A 17,403-nucleotide genomic window follows, 5' to 3' on the forward strand; every position below is an offset into this window, starting at 1 on the left:
CCCCTTCTCCTCCCGCCTTCAATCTTTCCCAGCATCAGGGTCTTTTCCAATGAGTCAGTTCTTTGCATCAGGTGGCCAAAGTATTGGAGCTTCAGCTTCAACATCAGTCCTTCTAATGAATAAACAGGACTGATTTCCAAGGGACTGTCAAGTCTTCTCCAACACCACAGTTCAAAAGCATCAATTCTTTGGTGCTCAGCTTTCTTCACAGTCCAACTCTCACATCCATACATGACCACTGGAAAAACCATAGCTTTGACTAGATGGAACTTTGTTGGCAAAATAATGTCTCTGATTTTTAATATGCTGTCTAGGTTGGTCATAGCTTTTCTTTCAAGGAGCAAGCATCTTTTAATTTCATGGCTGCAGTCAACATCTGCAGTGATTTTGGAGCCCCCCAAAAAAGTCTCTCACTGTTTCTATTGTTTCCCCATCTATTTGCCATGAAATGATGAGACTGGAAGCCATGATCTTAGTTTTCTGAATGTTGAGTTTTAAGCCAACTTTTTCACTCTCCTCTTTCACTTTCATCAAGAGGCCCTTTAGTTCTTCTTTGTTTTCTGCCATAAGGGTGGTGTTATCTGCATATCTGAAGTTATTGATATTTCTCCCGGCAATCTTGATTCTGGCTTGTACTTCATCCAGCCTGGCATTTCGCATGATGTACTCTACATACAAGTTAAATAAACAGGGTGACAATGTACAACCTTGATGTACTCCCTTCCTGATTTGGAATCAGTTTGTTGTTCCATGTCCAGTTCTAACTTTTGCTTTTAACCTGCATACAGATTGACCTGCATGCATAAATAACTACAAGTGACTTACAAAGTATTCCTACAAAAATATTGAACTCAGGCTTCCCTAGTGGCCCAGTGGTTACAAATCTGCCTTGCAATGCAAGGGACACTGGTTTAACCCCTGGTCCGGGAAGATTCCACATGTAGCAGAGCAACTAAGCCCATATGTCACAACTACTGATCCAGCACTCTAGAGCTGGCGATCTAAAACTACTGGAACCATGTGGTGCAACTACTGAAGTCCTTGCACCTAGAGCTCGTGCTCTACAACAAGAGAAGCCACCACATTGAGACACCTGCACATTGCCACAAAGAGGAGCCCCTGCTCACTGCAACTAGAGAAAGCCTGTGTCCAACAATGAAGACCCAGCATGGCCAAAAAACTAAATAAGTAAATAAATCTCCTGGTAGCTCAGACGGTAAAGCGTCTGACTACAATGCGGGAGACCCGAGTTTGATCCCTGGGTTGGGAAGATACCCTGGAGAAGGAAATGGCAACCCACTCCAGTATTCTTGCCTGGAAAATCCCAGTTATTGGGATTATTGTTATTGATATTTCTCCCGGCACTCTTGATTCCAGCTTGTGCTTCTTCCAGCCCAGCATTTCTCATGATATATAGTTTCTCATGCATATAAGTTAAATAAGCAGGGTGACAATATACAGCCTTGACGTACTCCTTTTCCTATTTAGAACCAGCCTGTTGATCCATGTCGAGTTCTAACTGTTGCTTCCTGACCTGCATACAGGTCTGCCTCTCAAGAGGCAGATCAGGTGGTCTGGTATTCCCATCTCTTTCAGAATTGTCCACAGTTTCTTGTGATCCACACAGTCAAAGGCTTTGGCATAGTCAATAAAGCAGAAATAGATGTTTTTCTGGAACTCTCTTGCTTTTTCCATGATCCAGTGGATGTTGGCAATTTGATCTCTGGTTCCTCTGCCTTTTCTAAAACCAGCTTGAACATCTGGAAGTTCACGGTTCATGTATTGCTGAAGACTGGCTTGGAGAATTTTGAGCATTACTTTACTAGCGTGCGAGATGAGTGCAATTGTGCGGTAGTTTGAGCATTCTTTGGCATTGCCTTTCTTTGGGATTGGAATGAAAACTGACCTTTTCCAGTCCTGTGGCCACTGCTGAGTTTAGGTAATTACTATTAATTTTCTCTGGATAATGATATCATGGCTATTTTTAGAAGCTGTACACTGAAGTATGTAGGACTAATGATATCTACAACTCACTCTTAAATGGTTCAGAAAAAGCTAAATAGATGAAGCAAACATGGCTAAGTTAACTGCTGAAATCTAAATGATGGATTCTGTGGTTATTTTTCATATCATTTTCCAATTTTCCTGTGTGTTCAAACATTTTTACAATAAAAAGTTAAAAAAATAAGTTAAAAGTTCCTACATGAAACTTAATATGACCTTAAGATCTTAATATGACATTTTAAACCACACTTTTTTTGTTGTTGTTGTTGCACTGGATCTTTGTTGCTGCATGCGGGCTTTCTCTGGTTGTGATGGAAAGGGGCTACTCTTCATTGTAGTACTTTGCGGTAGCTTCTCTTGTTGTGGAGCACAGGCCCGACACTCGGGCTTCAGTCATTGTAGCATGTGGGCTCAGTCGTCGCAGGGCTTCAGTGGTTGCAGTACATGGGCTTGGCTGCTCCACAGCACGTGGAATCTTCCTAGTTCAAGGATCAAACCTGTGTCTCCTGCATTGGCAGGCAGATTCCTATCCACTGCGCCACCAAGGAAGTTCCATAGGATTTTTTAGAACATTCGTCTTTTAATACACACTGAATGTACAGCCCAGCGCCAGTAAAACAAATGCCAGCCAGACGCTGCTGATGTAGCTTGGGGAGAAGAGTTACACACTAGGCAGAGTGCAAAGTACAAAGCAATACACGATTGTTTGTGTGTTACAAATAGTATGCAAATTGATACACAAATAAGTATACACAAGGTACGCAAATAAAAAGAGTTTAGAGGAGAAAAGGTAAGATTTTTGAATGGCAGGGGAAGGTATCACTCAAGAGCTAGAAGCTGTGCAGTCCATTTCAGTAAAATAGACTTAACTGCTGCCTATAAAGAAGGCACACAGAGATGTGTTAGATGGGGTAGTGCATAGAGACATACCACTCCCCTACATTACAGTGGCCACACACAAAACAGATGGCCACAACGTAGTATGATAAATGCTCCAGCAAAGTGCTCTTCAAAGGGCACTATGTGTATGAAACACATAGGAAGGACGCCCAAACCATGAAAGAAGTGCAGATTTAGGGTCAAAACCTATAGCAATATAAATTTAAAATGTAGGCATGCCCAGTAAAGAACTGCTGATTCACAGATGACACAGTTCATTTGATACAGCAGACTAAAGCCAAGGGTTCTATTAGAGATGCTGAAAATTATTATATTGGTATAAATATTTATGCAAACCTTTTAAGGTCAATATAGCATATGTACAATTTGTATTATTTAACCAATTTTAAATTTCACACATACAGTGCAGTTGACAGGGCGTCTATCTTTCAGCAGTAAAATTTCCACTATCATATAAAACTTTAAAAGTTCCAATGTAAATATCAATATAATTCAATATCAGTTGAAAGCAAAAGTTTCCAGAATATAATAATATATCTTCAGAGAATGAAAAAAAAATGTACTCAACTTCTGACAAATTCTAGTGAAACTATTTCCTACTCACTAGTTATGTAAGTAGTCATTCAACTTAAATTGAATGTGTTCCCATAATTACCAAATTTGTTGATCTATCTGTAAGTTGACAATTAAAAATTGGCATGCATAGATTATGTATTTGTTCCATAAATCTACTATTCTTATAATCAAAATAACAATATCATTTTATAAATCAAAGTGTCCTTGACAGAAATCCATGTTTTATTTTCTCTTGCTATAGTTCACAGAGTAAATCAAGAAATATTAGAATCAAATATTAGAAGTAATATGAAACCTGAAGTTTGCAAAATGTCAAAGCATTAGACAAATGAGAGCCTCTGGAACAAAGGTTGGCAAAGCTTTACTATTTAAATGCAAGTAATAAATGAAATTTGAAAGCTTTTGGGGAAAATGATTTCCATCTCCATTTAGAGACGCTGTCAGAGATTAATGCATATCAGGGTTCACGTTCTAACATTTGGACTGGCATATTATAATAGGCAAAGGAAACTCTTCTTCAATGCATAAATGAGCTGATTCACTTCTCCATCACTGGGTTACATAAGGTAGGCAGTTTTTCCTTCCCAGACTTACAGAACATCATAATTGAGTTATTCTTCTAAACCCAGACTGCAAGGTTGGAGGAGGGACAGTGGAATTAATTACCTCTGTCTGAGGGCCCTTCATGTAAAGAAGCAGACGAGGATGTTTTCCTTCGAACTAGGGTTAGGTGTACCACTTGTCCTGCATTTCGTAACACTTCAACAACATCCTGGTTGGCAAAACCCTGAATATTCACACCATCAACCTACAACATTAAGAGATATATTAAACAGAGGTTTCAAGTTAGCTTCTTTTGAATGCAAATTTAGTAGTAAAACATGCTGACAAACTTCCTGAGAAACTAGAAAGCAAACTGAAACCTGTATTCCTAAGTCATACATTTGACTTATAGCCTGAAAGAGGCAATGGATCTTAGTCTCCGATGCTATTCAACATTCAAAGTGCCATAAAATGTGGCACTTTATACACAGCTCTCAAGATGTATTAATAGAAGCCATTATCACTAAAGTTGAAAGGACCATCTAATACTTCACCCCTGTACCATTTAACACTGTGTGATATTTTCCAGAAGGATCTAATCTCCCTCCATTAGGCTTTCCAGTATTTTTAAAAAGCATGTGAAAGAAGGCACTTACTAATCTCAATCAAGTCCAGACATACATTCTTTTTGTTTTGGAGGGGGTTTGTTTTGTTTTTGTTTTTATTGGGCTCTAGACAATGGGTTGTGAAATATCTCTGCAAGTTATGCCCCACTAGGGAGATGTCCATTCTGATTTTCCTGGGGGAGCTTTCTGAGCTTTTGCTTTTGCTTGGAGTTACTGCTCTTGCTGGCAGTAACCTCTTCAGGTCCACTGCTGAGTGGCTCCTCCTTGGAAGACAATTTCCTCTTTTCCTTGGGACTCTCTTGCTTCCTGACTCTTCAGGGTCACTAACTGGTTCTTCTTTGGTGAAAGTTTTCTTCTTCTTGGAAAGACTTCTACTGCCAGCTGTTTCTTCAAGATCACTAGCAGCTCCTCCTTGGAAAAAAGGTTTCTTCTTCTTGAGTTTGGAGAAGGAGACAGAAGAGTCTTCCATTCCATTCTTCTGAGAGCCTCCTGGGGCTCTTGGTTTTTCTTCTTTTTGGGTCTTTCTCTTGTCTCCTCACACTCCTCTGGGATACTACTGCTTTCTGAAGATGGCAGGGCAACTGCAGCCAGCCCTCTCTTTTCCTTCTTCAAGCATTTCTTCTGTCTCTCCAGCTTCCTAGTCATCTTAACAGCCACCTCCTCTACTTGACCCACTCACTGCCTCCTTCATGACAGATTTTTTCCTAGGATCTCTCCAGTCTCATTGAAGGACTGCTGCTCCTCACCTTGTTCCTGAAGTTTCTCCCCAAATGTACAGGTGGGTACCTCAGAGAAGCAACCAATTTGTGGAGCAAAGTTGCATTTGTTTGCCAGGAATCAAGAGATGCAGTCTTTGTTCTTAGCAGCTGCTCAGCCAATGAAGGTAGAGTGGAAAATGAGTCCATATTTTGAAGACCCCTTGTCTTCAGGGCTCTGGAAACTTCATCTCTTTGCTCCAGGGAATCACACTCTTAAGTCCAACAGAACTAGTAGGTCTCCTCACTCAATCTTCTTCAAGCTAGTCAAACCACTGCTTAACTTTTTCCCTAAGATTTTCTCCAAAGTTTTATCACCAGTCCCCAAATGGTCAATTCCAGCAACATTTCTTAAGCCAATACTGGAAAGCCAAGGGTCATGAAAGGGGCTTCCTTAGATGGACTTGAAGGACAAACATTCAAATTATACCAACATTTGTTTCTAATTGAATCACTAAATTAAATGTGTGTCTACCTGCTTCAAAATTATTATGAAAATAAACTGTAAAATTAAACTAATTTCTACTAAATGGAGGAAATACCAATCTCAATTGATGAAAAGCAATGACTATATTCTCACATACATAGAATATCTCAATTCTGTATATCCTCAAAATTACTATGTAAGAAGGAAGGGACATATGTATACCTATGGCTGATTCATGTGATGACAGAAACCAACATAACATTCTAAAGCAATTATCCTTCAATTAAAAAAATTTTTTTTAATTACTGTTAATAGAAAAACTACTTTCACAATGATAAATAGTTCCAGTAAATGGTCTATTAATTACATATAAAATTGATGAATTTAAAGAACACAAAGAGGTGCTTGAAAAGTGTTTTCTAGGAGAATGTTAGAGAATCTTTCAAATATATGTGTATGCATATTATATAATATACATATGTATGTAGTATTTTTTTCCCCTACCAAAACCATTAATGACTCCATTCTTCACAGGCAGTTAAAAAAAAAATTAGAATGGATAAATAACTACTGTATAATATGGAAAACAATATCCAATTTCATGGGATGAACCACAGTGGAAAAGAATATTAAAAAAGAATGTATATATATATGTGTGTAAAACAGAGTCACTTTGCTATACAGCAGAGATTGGCACAACACTGCAAATCACCTTACACTTCAATTAAAAAAAAGTTTTTAACTAAAAAAATTAAGGACCATGAGAGTCCAAATTGATAAGATTTCACTGTACAAACTCAATTTTTTAAAACATTATAAAACTATATTAAGCCATTTCCATTGCATATATATTATAATAATGATAACTCCCCCCTCCCTCAACTTGATTCAATCCTGTAACAGAGGGCAGTTACTTACAGCAACTATCTGGTCATTCACTTGAATCTGACCATTGTGATATGCGGCGCTGCCAGGTATTATACTTTTCACATAAATCCCTGAAGCTTCTCCTAAGATGCACAAAACATATGGAAAAAAGCTCTAATTAGGCCTTGATTGCAAAATTCATATCAAGAGGTTAATTAGCTAAAGGGGCTCACTAGAGGCTTGATAAATGCTGTTCTGAACACAAGCAGAGAAACTGATGGATTATTTCAAACTGTCACCATCACAAGTGACTCGAATTTGAAATGATTTGACTGATACCTATTTTTGGAAAAATAATCAGTAATGGAACCCCGATGAAATGCACTCCAATATCAGCTGGAATTCAGGAGAGCTCAGATTAAGTCTTACCTTCTCTTAGTTTTTCTCCCTTCTCACTGGTGACCTGGCATAAGCCTTCCTCATTACTTACCAGCATGAAGACAAGAGAGTCCTAGTAGGTTTTCCTGCCTATATTTAGTTGACTACTCACATTAGCTTCTATCTATCTATCTATCTTTAGATCTCATGATATGTATATATAAATTGCTTCTGCTGCTAAGTCACTTCAGTCATGTCCGACTCTGTGCGACTCCATAGACGGCAGCCCACCAGGCTCCCCCGTCCCTGGGATTCTCCAGGCAAGAACACTGGAGTGGGTTGCCATTTCCTTCTCCAATGCATGAAAGTGAAAAGTGAAAGTGAAGTCGCTCCATCGTATTCGACTCCTAGCGACCCCATTGACTGCAGCCTACCAGGCTCCTGCGTCCATGGGATTTTCCAGGCAAGAGTACTGGAGTGGGGTGCCATTGCCTTCTCCATATATAAATTACAACTATATAAAAACTATACATGCCTATGGGAAGGGGTTGGAAGAGAAGTTAGAAAAAGAAAGACCATAGCTCTGGATGATTTTACACTTTTATCTTAATTTCAAATGCACTTAAAATATTGTCTATAGAAGGAAAATAAACATCAATGGATTCCTACAGCCTATGTAATAAAATGTAAGTTTGATAGAATCACATTGAAGGACTTCCATAATTTGCCCCAAACTCTCTTTTTTACTTTGACTTCCAACTACCATCCGCTCCAATAAGACAGAAGTCTAGACACACGAGACTCATGATGTTCCACCAAAGCTCCAAGTATTTTCATGATTGTATCCCTTTTCTAATTTTTTTTCTTCCTGTTGATCTCATTCCCTCTATCAAAATCCTTCTCCTTTACCATGTTTAGTACAAATACCTATTTCTTTGTGAATTCTCCATTTCCCTCTGTCAGAATGAGTTTTTCATCTGCCATATGATGAGTTTATTTGTATCTCTGCTAAAACATATATTTCATTTATCCTCAAACAACTGAGAGTTATTTACACATTTGTCTCCCTGAACAGACATTTCTTACATTCATTTTTCTACTCCCTCTGAAACTAAGCAAACCAACTGCTCAAAAGTTCCAAAGAATAAAGCAAAAATTATTTTGAAAGACTGCACACTAAAAAGCATACTGAGTTATAGAATATTCTAGTTTTTGGATTCAATGCTACTTCTCCATTCCCTGCTCAAGTCCCAAAAACTTCTTTTGAGGGTAAAGTAAAATGTTTCTTTTCTTCATTCGGTAATATAAACATCAATTTTTCTCAATTATCTATCAGCTACTCACTGCATTTTACTCTGTAAGTATATTGCTAGGTTTACAACTTGAAAACTTAATGCAATAAAGCTTCCTAAACCACAAGTTTAGGAACTTAGCCATGATTTCTCTAACCGGACAGCATATTAAGAGCTACTCAACACAGGGTTTTTTTGGCAACATTATTATGTAATCCATACTTAGCTCTTTTGGAACTCATTTAAATTCTAAACCTAAAAATGGTGGCACTCAGAAATATCTACAGGTCTGAAAGCAGCTATTCCATTAGGCTAAAATAGCACAAGGTGGTCTGACATGAATTTCATTCAGGACTCTGAATACATTAGCACTTTTAATCTTTCCCACCTGCTATAAAATGCAAAATAGTAACTTTAAAAAATTAACTCTCTAACCTTGCAATTTTTAAAACACTAGAACATTTCATAACTCTAACTTTTCATCTTACAAGCAAATATTCGTGAAAAAGATTTATTTTTCCTTTTTACAGTTATTTCTTATCATAATAGGATAACTCATACAGTGAAAATTACCAGAGCTTTGCATGAAAGAGTTCAGGGAATATTATTCAGACATACTTGGGCACTTATTCTTGCATTCACTTATTCTTACAAGTATTCCCTTTATATGAAAGAAAAATAATTCTAATTAAAGTGTTCATTTTATCTTCTTTTGATGATTAAACATAATAGCAATATTTTTTGACATTCACAATACGAAATACAAGCAGTAATCATTTTACTTTATCACATATAAAATGCCATAATATGTAACACTCACAATATTCAAAATATGTATCTTAGAAACAAGAGGAGATATAATTCAAATGTTATACATTGTGTTGGATAATTAAATTCTTTTGTTAATGACTATTGAGCCAGCTATAAAACTACTGAGATAAAACTGATTCTCTAATCATTTTTTGTAACTAGTTGCTATTACAGATTCGTGGTTTTATTGTTCAATGTTTAAATTAAAATCTGCATATATTTAATTTTATTGTCTAGAAACTTTAACATCCTTTACAATTATTTCCAAATATAAAACAGAGATGATTCATCTACCTGTCTGAGACGTTCCAACATAGCCAACAATTCTAATCCCAAGACTTTGTCCATCTTTTTTAATGAGTTCAACATCATAAGTTTCAAAAAGAGTAGCACTGTCCTGAAAAGAAAAATAATCTTATTATGTATAATGTTCAGTTATATAACTGTATGTATAAAGGCAATTTGTGAATGGTTTGTCAAGTATTTTCTGAAGACCTGTGGTACACAGAATTTTAAGATTGTCCCCACGACTTTTGATCCCTGATGCCATTCCTGTGTTTATGTCATGAAAAAGGGAAATTATCCAGGGAGTCTAACCTATGAAGGCATCCTTCAAAAGCAGAGAGTTTTCTCCTATTGATGGTAGAAAGGGATGTGAAAAAGATGTGAAGCATAAGGACTGGACCTGTGGTTTGAAGAAGGAGGCATCATGTGAGAAGGAACACAAGGGGCCTTAAAGAGCTGAAAGACGTCCTCTGTTTACAGACAGTAGAGACTTTTGGTTCTACGGCTATAAGAAACTGTATTCCGCAAACAATATGACAGAGTTTGGAAATGAACTGTCCCTAGAGTATCTAGCTAAGAGCCCAGCCAGGCCCATAACCTGATTTAGCTTTTGTAAGAATCTAAGCAGAACCCAGCCAAGTTCACCAAGACTTCTGACCTACAGAAATGTGGACCAACCATGGGTATTGCTTCAGGCCACTAAGTTTGTGATAATTTGTCACACAATGATAAAAAATTAATACAGCCACTTAGAAAAAACTCACCATAAATTTGGATCTGAAAGAATTTAATGTAAAGAAAAAGAAACAAATGGAAGACTAATTATACTAATAATTATTATGAGCAAAAAATGTTAACCTAAAACTTATCATTATTTGTCTTCTAATTAAAAATTTTCTGTAAAAAAAAAATTTTTTTTTCTGTAAAAAAGCAGTTCAGTTCAGTTCATTCACTCAATGGTGTCCGACTCTTTGTGATCCCATGGACTGCAACACAACTGGCCTCCCTGTCCATCACCAACTCCCGGAGTTTACTCAAGCTCATGTTCATTGGTCGGTGATGCCATCCAGCCACCTCATCCTTTGTTGTCCCCTTCTTCTCCCGCCTTCAATCTTTCCTAGCATCAGGGTCTTTTCCAATGAGTCAGTTCTTCACATCAGGTGGCCAAAATATTGGAGTTTCAGCTTCAACATCAGTCCCTCCAATGAATATTCAGGACTGATCTCCTTTAGGATGGACTGGTTGGATATCCTTGCAGCCAAGGGACTCTCAAGAGTCTTCTCCAACACCACATCTCAAAAGTATCAATTCTTTGGCACTCAGCTTTCTTTATAGTCCAACTCTCACATCCATACATGACTACTGGAAAAACCATAGCCTTGACTAGACGGACCTTTGTTGGCAAAGTAATGTCTCTGCTTTTGAATATGCTATCTAGGTTGGTCATAACTTTTCTTCCAAAGAGTAAGCGTCTTTTAATTTCATGGCTGCAGTCACCATCTGCAGTGATTTTGGAGCCCAAAAAAATAAAGTCAGCCACTGTTTCCCCATCTATTTTCCAAGAAGTGATGGGACCAGATGTCATGATCTTAGTTTTCTGAATGTTGAGCTTTAAGGCAACTTTTTCACTCTCCACTTTCACTTTCATCAAGAAGCTCTTTAGTTCCTCTTCACTTTCTGCCATAAGGGTGGTATCATTCGCGTATCTTAGGTTATTGATATTTCTCCTGGCAATCTTGATTCCAGCTTGTGCTTCATCCAGCCCAGCATTTCGCATGATGTACTCTGCTGCCGCTGCTGCTGCTGCTAAGTCACTTCAGTCGTGTCCAACTCTGTGGGACCCCATAGACGGCAGCCCACCAGGCTCCCCCATCCCTGGGATTCTCCAGGCAAGAATATTGGAGTGGGTTGCCATTTCCTTCTCCAATGCATGAAAGTGAAAAGTGAAAGTTAAGTAGCTCTGTCATGTCCGACTCCTAGTGACCCCATGGACTGCAGCCTACCAGGCTCTTCCATCCATGGGATTTTCCAGGCAAGAATACTGGAGTGAACTGCCATTGCCTTCTCCAGATGTACTCTGCATATAAGTTAAATAAGCACGGTGACAATATACAGCCTTGACCTACTCCTTTCCCGATCTGGAACCAGTCTGTTGTTCCACGTCTAGTTCTAACTGTTGCTTCCTGACCTGTATATAGATTTCTCAAGAGGCAGGTCAGGTATTCCCATCTGTTTAAGAATTTTCCACAATTTGTGGTGATCCACACAGTCAAAGGCTTTGGCATAGTCAATAATGCAGAAATGGATGTTTTTCTGGAACTCTCTTGCGTTTTCAATGATCCAACGGATGCTGGCAATTGGATCTCTGGTTCTTCTGCCTTTTCTAAAACCAGCTTGAACTTCAAGGTGTCTAAAAACATAACACCTTGCTTTCAATTCGAACCTTTAACAATAAAAAGTAAATAACTGATTGCATCAAATTCTCACTGACCACACAGCTACATTGGTCCCTCATTACAAAGTAGAAGTCTTCAGAGATCCAAAGTAATGGAGGGAAAAGAAAATGGTTCTAACAAGTTTGGAGAAGAAATCAAAAGAAGAAAATCTGTCAGAGATATTAGAATTATATATCTAATTCTATTACCTCTGACAGATTCTAATATCTCTGACAGAAAACTTCTTTTCCTGTGGTTCCCATTAGGGAAAGCCTTTCCAGAAGACAGCAAATGGTTCCTCAAATGAATATGAGAGGTGGCTTTCCACCCTCTTCTGCCATAATCACTTCTCTTTTCTTTCCTCTTCTTCCTGGCTCCTCCTTTTAAAAACTATTTATTTCCTTTCACCTCATTATCTCCTGATTCAGAGCCTGTGATATGGTTGGAAAGAGCTTGGAATTGAAGGGTGAGGGGGCCAGATTAAGGTGTACAAAAGCTACAAATTCTCAGTTTTAAGATAAATAAGTACTAGGGATGTAAGGTACAACATGATAAGTATAATTAGCATCATATATTATATATAAAAGTTGAGAGTAAATCCTGAGTTCTCATCACAATAAAAAATTTTTTCTACTTTTTTAATTGTGTACCTATACAGATAGAGATAATGGATGTTCACTAAACTTACTGTGTGATGATTACTTCACGATGTATATAAATTAAATCACTATGCTGTACACCTTAAACTTATAAAGTGCTATATGTCAATTATATCTCAGTAAGACTGGAAGGAAAAAACAAACAAACAAAGAGCTTAAAAGGGACCAAAAAGTCAAACCCCAGTTTGCAACTTACTACCTATATGACCTTTAATAAGTTATCTGGACTCCCATCTCCTCATCTATTGAATGGATAAGACCTATCTTGCAGAATTCTTCCAAAGAATTCAGATGACTTGGATAAATCTAGGTGCTTGAGAATGATTAATAATAATGATTATTATATAACTATAACAATTGTTAGCAATCAGAATATTATTATTACTAGTGTCTATTGCCTTTGGCCAGTTTGGTCTTATCAATGATAATACTCATACATTGACCAGTATTTAAAATTTCCCCTCCACTACCTGGATATTTCTTCACCAATCTAATGAAATAGGAATGACAGGTATTATAGTCTCCAATTTACAGATGAGTAGTAGAGGCTCAGGGAAGTTGAAACCTTAACCCTGAGAAATGACAAAGAAGAAAATCAAACTTGTCTAGTATCTCCAAGTTGGGCTCTCCTCTGCTTCATTGTTGAGCACTGAGACATGACCCACATCCACACAGCACTTGGAACTGAAAGCATTTCTAATCTGGCAATGTATCACACCCAGTACTGAATCTATGATGAAAGAATAATTTGTATACTCACAGAACTAGGGCTCCTATTGGCCACAGCAGGCAAAGCAACAGGCAAGGCTGCAGGAGTAGGAGGGGTTATGGAAATTTCACCAACTGGGTCTCTTGCAACAAGCATCCTGACAGAATTCCCACAGTTCCTTAGCACTTGCGCAACTTGCTCACTGGTCATTCCCTGCACATTTGTGCCACCAATCTTCAAGATGTGATCCCCTGTTTTGAGTCTTCCATCCTTTAATCCAAGAAAACAGAAAAACAAAACTATTCTGAGAAATCATTGATCTAATTTCACTCATTAATAACAATTCATCAGCAGGAGAAAGAAAAGAGGCCTTAAAACTAAAGTCTATTGCCCATCCTTCCTTTTCCCCAGTTTTGTAGAAACCTGTATGAAAGAAGGTGTTAGATCAAAATAATGAGGAGAAAACTATATGCTTTACTGTGAATTCTGCAGAAGGCACTAGAAGCTACTGCAAGCAAACAGAAGTTGTGAAACAGAAAGGCAATTCAATTCAGAAACATTTGGAAAGACTTAGAGAAAAGGAATAGGTGCAAGGAGGAAATTATTATGGAAGAAGAAAAAACTAATTGCTGGATTTCTACTTTAAGCATTGATAATTTGATATTCTATTTTTACCAATGCAACAAACGTGAAATAAAATAACCAACTACTTGACAGTCAGTACTCATGAAAAATAAGGGTAAGATGCTTCTGTGAATAAATGATTCTTGAACAAAATTATGCCCTGAACACAGAATAAAGAATATGGAGATAAGTATTTGCATACTTGACTTGGACAAAGGACATTTCATGCTAAGTACATATTTAGTCATTTCCTAAGCATTATTTTTTTCCCTATTTTACCTCAACTCAATTTAAAATGATGCGGATAATTTGCACCTGTCACCGAAAGTCAAACATTTTCTTCTTTCAGAAAAACAGGTGCTATACAGAATTCACAAGTGCAAAAACAATCATAATCAGATTGATAGGAAAGACACCAAAATGACAGCTAACTTTTAAAGTCCGGCGGCCCCAAATACTGCATATTACTGATACTTTCTGATTAACATTCTCCTTTCATAGCCTGTCTATTGTAGAAGGAAACTAAAAGGTATAAAGTCCTTTTTGTTCTTTAACAGAAATCATAAATCAATGATAGCCAATAAATAGCTATGCCAAAATTCAAAGTCATAGCATGCTAATCACACGTTCAAATATAAAAGTTTATTAATGCACAGATTCTTTCAAAAGAAAGAAAAAATTATGCATAAGGGCAAAGATAGTATGAAAGGCAAAAAATTAAAATAGCTGAGGAAGAGGTAATACACTATTACAGAGAAAACAGTATCATTTATATAGTTTTTTTTTTAAAGAAAAAAATACTTTAATTCAAGTTAGCATGTCCATGCTGAATTAGCATAATCCATAGCATTTATGGGTTTAAAAAATATTTATTACTCTGTATTGTAAGTTCTCTGCTAGGTTGTTATACATGATAATTTCAACTCAAAAACTATTTGAAAATCTAAAGGATTTTAGGTCTGAGCTACAAAAGAAATAAATGTTTCTCTGAAAATTAAAAAATAACACTAAATACCTACCCAATTCAGAAAATGAAATTATTACCACTTTTGATTCCAAGCTATTTCTATCATTGGTCTTTAATTAAAAGGCAACATGTCATTGACAAAAAATAATGCTGCTGCTGCTGCTCCCGCTAAGTTGCTTCAGTCATGTCTGACTCTGTGCGACCCCATGGCATGCAGCCTACCAGGCTCCGCCGTCCATGGGATTTTCCAGACAAGAGTCCTGGAGTGGGGTGCCATAGCCTTCTCTGAGAATATAATGACTTCATAAAATAAATGCTCTTTCCCTTAAGGAATTAAAGGGAGGCACTAAGTATTGGATGGCCAAAAAGTTTACACTGTTTTAAGTAAAAATAAAAGACATTTTCATTTTCACGAAGAATTTTACTGAACATATTCACTAACCAAATGAAAATTTTGGCCAAACCAAAATAAGTACGTCCACCCTATGCTACTCAAATTTCCAGAGCCCTCACCGATAATTTTGAAGGATAGGGAAAATACCAGTTTATAGACATAAAGCAAAATTACTGGGAATAACCAACTGTTCAGGGGCCTCAAGCTGGGCCTTGATTATTCTTTACCATCTGAGCCACCAGAGAATGCTTGATTATTCTAGAAAGAAAATTCCTCACTTTCCTCAATAGTTCACGCCCACTCTCTAATCCTTGGCTGGTCCCATTATGGATAGCTATTATAACATGACTCATAATTGCCTGATACCAAAAAGTCAATAATTCATGACAACTTTTAAATAGGTTGTGCTCTACAAGTCACCTTTGGGAGAAAACAGGGTAACTCAATATATTTGATGTCCCTAGAATTTCTCCACAGCACATGAAAGAGATTTCTACAAAACAAAGAAGTTTTACACTGCCTATACCAATTAAAAAAAAAAAAAAAAACACTTCTAACTGCAGAAAATTTCTGAAATAGCTGAACAGAATTCTCAAAAGATGTATATTTCAGGTACTGTGAATTTTGGAGAGTACCTTGGGACAATATCAAATAATTTCCCTATCCATGGAATTGACCCTAATAACATCCACTGATTGCTCACTGTAACTTGTTGTTGTTCTTGTTTAGTCAATAAGCCCTGTCTGACTCTTGAGACCCCACCATGAACTGCAGCCTGTCAGGCTCCTCTGTCCATGGGATTTCCCACGTAAGAGTACTGGAGTGGATTGCCATTTCCTTCTCCAGGGAATCTTTTTGACCCAAAGATCAAACTCACTTCTGTATGCCAAGTTCTTTATCAATGAGCCACCAAGGAAGCACCTCACTGTAACTATGTACCAATGAACATTTCTAAAAAAGTCATATAAATCAATATTTTTTCTTTTCATTTACAACATTAGAGGCAGTAAACAGTAAAATGACAAGTAAAGGCATTGGAGTCAGACACATCCAAGTTTATCCTAGCACTACTTTGGTCAAGGTGTAGGGCCACAGATCAGTTACTGATCCTACATAAATCTCAGATCCTTCTTTAAGCAAGATGGGGATAAATTCCCCTCTCGTTGAGTTGTAAGCACTAAACTCAATACTACATGTCAAAAGCTTTAGCCTAGTGTCTTGCTTACAGCATTCTCAGATGCATCCATTTCTGATACTTCTGTAGACTCAGGTTTTCTTTGCCATAACCCCCAACTCTACCCCATACTGACTGATATGTACACAAAAGGAAAGACAAGGGGCCATTTTATGAACTTTTTAAAATAAGAAACACTGACTTGCTTTTCTAACTTTCTGTTACACAAGTTTATAGTCTTTAAAGAAAGTATTTAGTATTAATTAATCCCTTTAGCAGAATGTAAGTATCACTTCACGATCAATCTCAGCCACATCTAACTAAGGACCTAAGACATTCATACTCCCTTACCATGAAGATTGCCATAGTCAACAGTGAGTATTAATAGTCAAAAGTATGAGCACATTTTAATGAAAAACAATGTTCCCTTTAATAATTTTAAAGCCATAATCAGGCTACATAAGCAACAACTCTAAAGATTTAGCAACAAAACACAGAGTTAGTTGAAGAGATTTGATCTGCCATTTAGCTGGGATGAGGAGGAGAGGAAAGAGAATACTGCTCTGTCCTCTATATTTAGGTCTCACCATGGGCTTCCCTGGTACTTCAACTGGTAAGAATCTGCCTGCAGTGCAGAAGACCCTGATTTGATTCCTGGGTCAGGAAGATCCCCGGGAGAAGGATAGGCTGCCCACTCCAATATTCTGGGACTTCCCTGGTGATTCAGACAGTAAAGAATCTGCCTGCAATGCGGGAGATCCGGATTCGATCCCTGGATTGGGAAGATCCCCTTGAAAGGGCATGGTAACCCACTCCCTTGCCTAGAGAATCCTCATGGACAGAGGAGCCTGGTGGGCTACAGTCCATGGGGTCCCATAGAGTTGGACATGACCGAGGGACTAAAACAGCACAGCACATATTCCTTATATAAGAAAGCCAACAGCAATATTACTGTTAGAGCTGGCAATTCCCTGATAG

At 37.5% G+C, this 17,403-nt stretch overlaps 1 protein-coding gene across 4 annotated transcripts in view; it reads right to left on the reverse strand.

Annotated features, from left to right (window-relative positions):
• PATJ (PATJ, crumbs cell polarity complex component) overlaps positions 1-17,403 on the reverse strand; it is a 385,743-nt gene that overhangs the window by 326,838 nt on the left and 41,502 nt on the right. For all 4 annotated transcript variants that reach the window (XM_027537066.1, XM_027537067.1, XM_027537065.1 and 1 more), the window contains exons 8-11: positions 13,318-13,536; positions 9,473-9,575; positions 6,750-6,841; positions 4,147-4,288 (exon numbers count right to left, since the gene is read on the reverse strand). In XM_027537066.1, the coding sequence (XP_027392867.1) occupies positions 4,147-4,288; positions 6,750-6,841; positions 9,473-9,575; positions 13,318-13,536 (556 nt within the window). The remainder of the gene's footprint in view (positions 1-4,146; positions 4,289-6,749; positions 6,842-9,472; positions 9,576-13,317; positions 13,537-17,403) is intronic.

Source organism: Bos indicus x Bos taurus, chromosome 3 (genome assembly GCF_003369695.1).
Source record: "Bos indicus x Bos taurus breed Angus x Brahman F1 hybrid chromosome 3, Bos_hybrid_MaternalHap_v2.0, whole genome shotgun sequence".
In the NCBI taxonomy this organism is placed as follows: domain Eukaryota; kingdom Metazoa; phylum Chordata; class Mammalia; order Artiodactyla; family Bovidae; genus Bos; species Bos indicus x Bos taurus.